This window comes from Cavia porcellus, unplaced genomic scaffold (genome assembly GCF_034190915.1).
Source record: "Cavia porcellus strain 051 isolate PalLab524CR breed Dunkin Hartley unplaced genomic scaffold, mCavPor4.1 scaffold_23, whole genome shotgun sequence".
In the NCBI taxonomy this organism is placed as follows: Eukaryota; Metazoa; Chordata; class Mammalia; order Rodentia; family Caviidae; genus Cavia; species Cavia porcellus.
The window spans coordinates 17181970-17187137 of record NW_026947506.1 but is presented as its reverse complement, the minus strand read 5'-3'; the positions used below and the strand labels follow the sequence as shown (position 1 = coordinate 17187137).

Sequence of the window (5168 nt, the reverse complement as noted above, 5' to 3'; positions counted from 1 at the left end):
TCACACATTTTGAATTTTATTAGCTGAGCTCAGCAACAACACACATATAGACTCTGTTTCAAAATCCCATGTAGTGCTGCTGAACTGGAAAGTTAAAAAGCTGTTAAAACAAAAGGACATCCTGTTGGAAAGAACTTAGTTATAATCCTAAATTTATTTTTGGTTGACACCTGTATCCTATTTCTTGTTGAGTAGTTAATTGTTCTCTTATAGGTGCAGTACATTTTGCTTTTCTCATGCAATTGTATTCAAAGAAATTTTTCCAAATCTGGAGCAAATAGAGCACACTAATCAAATAAAGGGCACAAGATGGCATCAGTCATGCCAAGCTACAACAATATTCTAGCAAATATTGGCAAATAAATTTATAAATAATTGCTTTTTTAATCTATACAACAGGCTCTCCACTTTGTGACTGAAAAACTGCCCTACTCCTCTTGGAGTTGTTGACAGGTGTGAAAACTCTACCATCTGGGAAAGAAAGAAATCTTTGCCTTGTGACTTGTGAAACTTCATTTCACTTTCACACGACTGATTTCAACCGTTGTTCAGACTCCAGCCCCAGCAGAAATGTCAAGTGGGCCATTAGTGGACAGCAGACACACCACAGACATCAAAGTAGTGAACTTCTCCTATCAGTGGACCATCACTAACTTTAGCTTTTCCACAAAGCAAATGGGTGAATGCATTGAAAGTTCAACTTTTTCATCACAACAAAATGATAAACTGGTGTGGGGCTTACAACTGTACCCAAAAGGGATCGATGAAGAAAGCAAAGATTACCTTTCCCTATATCTCAAACTGATCAACTGTCCAATGAGAGACGTATTGGCAAAATTTAAATTTTACATTCTGAATGCCAATGGAGAGAAAACCAATGAGAATGCTAGTCACCAACCATATCGATTTGTGCAAGGCATGTACTGGGGATTCAAACATTTCATTCTTAGGCAGTTTATTTTCAATGCAGCAAATGACCTTCTCCCCGATGACAGGCTTACTTTCTTTTGTGAGGTTAAATTGGCAAAATATTTCAGCAACATATCCTGCCAAAATACCATGAATACTCTGAAGGTTCCAGAGTGCTGTTTGGCAGAGGATCTAGGAAGGCTGTGAAAGAGTTCTTGCTTCACAGACTGTTGTGTGTGTGTGGCTGGCCAGGAATTCCAGGCTCACAAAGCCATCTTAGCAGCTCGTTCTCAAGTTTTCCGTGCCATGTTTCAACATGAAATGCAAGAGAGCAAAACTAATCGAATAGAAATCAAGGATATGGAGCCTGAGGTTTTTAAGGAACTGATGTTTTTCTTCTATACTGGAAAGGCACCAAAGCTCAGCAGAATGGCACCTGATCTGCTGGCAGCTGCAGACAAGTATGGCCTACATCTCCTGAAGATCCTGTGTGAGATCGACCTCTGCAAAAACTTTCCCAAAGAGAATGTGGTGGAAATCCTCATTTTTGCAGACCTCCATAATGCATATCTGTTGAAAACCTTTGCAATGCATTTCATTAACTATCATATTTCAGACATCCGGGAGACCTCTGAGTGGAAGGCAATGGTGCAGTCACACCCTCACTTGGTCGCTGAAGTGGACCACTCTAGGACTACCATGCAGTGTAATTGCATACACCCCAATGCAATTGTCTGAGACAGTATTAAGATGCCACCTCGCCCAAGGCTCAATGTATCTTCCCAAAGGTGTGGTTTCCTTTGCTACCTCTGAACCCTGATTGCACAGGGCAATCTTTTGAACTTTCACTGAGGTATGTGGAAACACTGAAGTATGCCTCTCTAGGAATAGATGGAACCCCCTCTTACAGTCAGCAATAGAGGATAAGGCCTTTACATTTTAGGAGAAGTTTAATTTATTGCAATGTCCTGAGAATATAATTTATGAACCATTAGAAATCTGTCTTTTATAATACTGTCCTCCCTTTTTGTTTCAATTTTGAATTCAAATTAACACCAAAACACCTAGCAGGGAGATATACAAACACATGGAGTGAAGCTGCACTGAGGGAAGGGATCATAAATACACTCAGAATCACTTGCCTCTGGACCCTCATTGCTAAAAGTCCCTTTTATCCCTTTCTCTTTTTTTCTAAATAAAATTTCATCTTACTTTGCACAATTTTTTGACTCCTAATCCTTTTTCTACATCAGATAGTCAAAAGCCTGAGTAGTTTTAGAGGTGGAATTATGACTCCTAGCCCACCCAGGGATAGAGCACTTAGGTTTATAATGGCACTAAGCAATTTTTGGGATGGGAGTAAAGAGGACCCAGAACTTGGTCATTTGGACCTTAGGAAAACACAGTGATGAATTCTTTTGCTCCCTGGCCTGGAACTGGCCTGCATTTTAAGCACTAGTCTGTACGTCCCAGCAGTGATAGTGCAAAATATTCTGTCTTAGATGCAGCACAGTAATCATGAAGTTCCTGGAGCAAGAAATAAGGAAAAATGTTCAGATTTAATAAAATCAAAAACAAAGGTGGAAAATGCAGAGTCAGTGTGTGTATTCCAGGGAATATCATGTTGAGGGAATCAAATTTCCATCCTTACAACTGTGGTAAATCATGCATATTTTCAAAGATGCTTCATTGCTTTACAGGTCTCAAAAAAACTCTTTCACTGTTTGCCTTACTGTTTGTAAGAACAGGATGCACCATAGTATCCTCTCCTGAATGTTAGGAGTAGAGAAAAAAAGAGGCAGGAGGAGATTGCACTGAAAAGGCTTCACTTGCAGAAATCACTATTGGTGTTTGTTTGGAGCCACTCAGACCCTTTCAAAGCTAAGAGGTATCTAAGAGCACCCAAGGATATGACCTCACTTGTCCAGACCATGTGCACAGGGGGATATAGTTATTTAATCCTGACCTAGCACATCTGAACACTCATTGACTGGTTATGGCACTCTGTAAGAATGTAAATACGAAAAAACACCTATGTAAGAATTAAACAGTAAAAATAAAGTAGGTTTTAACTATGGTTTTTGTTTATGCTCTTATTATTGTAGGACAGGGTTTTGGAGTATCAAGGGCTTGCCAGGCAAGCTTTTGTGCAGCTGAACTAACTTACTGGCTGTTGCCAAGCTTTTACATGCATGTGTCTCTGATCATTGCAACCTCATTAATGAAAATTTCTGTACAGCCACTCAAGCAGGTTGAAATTTTTGAAAATGAAAAAGTATTTCACTCAGTGTTCATATATCTTGACAAGAACTATAGTTTTATGTGTTGTGGAGAAAAAGTGTTATGGTACTTTCTCCCTTTAGGCTTTATTTTTTTGTACCAGGGATGGAACTCAACAACATGTGTTTTCAAGGTAGGTGCTTATTCTGCTGAGCTAAATCCCTAGCCCTTCCCCTTTAGTTTTATTTCACTTCCATTCTCCCTTCCACTTTAAAGAAAAAAAAAAAACGAAACAAAAAGTGCAAAAATAAAAATTATTTATTACATTCTGTGTGAAAAATAGTGCAACACATGTTTATCAGCTCTCAATACCTGACTTACTGCTTGTGGAGGATTCATCCCAGTTTCTTCTGATTAACTCATCTTCCTACATGAGAAAATACCCAAATTTATTATTTTTCTTTTTTGAAAATATAAATAATCACTATTTTCTAAAAAATGAATCTAGAATTTAAAAATTAAATATTGTTCACTAAATCAAATAAAAAATAATATGTAAAGTGCAATAAGTAATGTAGCAGAGTGGATTAAAGGCTAAAATTTTGCAGAACCAGGATCTGACATCACAGCTTCTCAGAGTACAAATATGTCTCACAGTGACTTAGTGTAAGTAGATTTTTGAGATGGAGTTTATGCCAAAAGTACAAATTCACATACAAAAAAATGTGTTCATTGAATTCTGGAGGGAAATCAGGCAAGGACAATAGGTTAGGTGGCTGAAGGGGACACATTCAGATATGGGGGCAAAGTAGACTATCTTGCAAGAATGGGAGGCCAGCTGTTGAGGAATAGCAGATCAGCTGGTGAATGTTTGGTCATTTCCTCAGCTTGGTGTCAAAGTTCTGAAATGTTTATGGCTAAGGGGCAGGGCTAAGGGGCAGACCCATCTCCAGGAAAAAATGCTTCTCTCTGTGTAGTGGTCCCAACCATAAAAGGATTAAAGCCTATAAAACACTAAGAGATGATTATTTGGAAAACAATACCTGTTTGTTTGCTCATGCATAAGTAACAGTATGACAGAACAAAGATTTCTCATAATTTATAGTCCTTTAAAGCAAGGAAGTTACCAACTGCACTTGGCAATCTTTAATGATCTGCTCAAAGGCCCCTAGAAGTGCCCCTAAAGCACCAACTTATCTGTGTCATCGAAAGTTGCATGCTACAAATCCTCAAACTCCTAATGAAGACATTCTGTTACATTTTTCAACATCTATGTGAATACAACTATCATATAAACAAAGGAACTATGCAGGAGGTCCATGTGTTGGAAGCATTAGCAGTATGTTTAGAGACAGGCAAATTAAGTGACCCATTCTCTTTCCTTTTTCCAACTAAAATCATTACTTGTCTGATTATGTTTGTCATTAGTTTATAGTTAAGTAATAGCTATTGTCACTCTAAGGTGGCACTTTATTTACAACAGTAAGGCATGGGATAGGAGACCCCTGGAGTTAGAGGTGTCTGACCACAATGGGAGCCACCAGTGACCAACGTATCTGACTACCACAGCAGGCATGTGAATGAGAGGGATCTGATCCTTATGGGGGACACCTGGGTCTGAATCCTTATGTCCTGTATGCTAGATAAAATGAAGGTTCCATTCCTCTTCTTTCTCCCTTGAACTTGCAATTCAGCCTATTCTTGATGCTGTCATTGTGTGTTCTCAATAAACAACAACTTATTACTAAGCATGTGCATATGCCTGGAAATTGTACACAAGAACCTGAACTATTTTTGGCCCATTCAAATGAAATGCAGCTCTAGGTCTGTGTTAGAGACCAAAGCAACTTCCTACCTTCCATCAGTCATGCCAGAAGCCTCACTTTCCAGCCATTCCTGTACAGAGTTACATGAAAAACTGTTCAAATTCGCCTGCAAGACTAGCATTTCTTCAATTTTCTGGGTAGTGTAAATTTCCTTACAACTTTAAATTCAACTTTAAATCCAGCGGATCATTATTGTTAAAAGAGCTATACAGA

The 5168-nt window shown here is 38.5% G+C and overlaps 1 protein-coding gene across 1 annotated transcript; it reads left to right on the top strand.

Annotated features, from left to right (window-relative positions):
- Positions 1–570: 570 nt before the first annotated feature.
- LOC134472275 (speckle-type POZ protein-like) lies at positions 571–1647 on the top strand. Its single transcript, XM_063233551.1, is given in 1 exon segment — positions 571–1647. A coding segment is annotated over 1 exon segment (1077 nt).
- The last annotated feature ends 3521 nt before the right edge of the window (positions 1648–5168 follow it).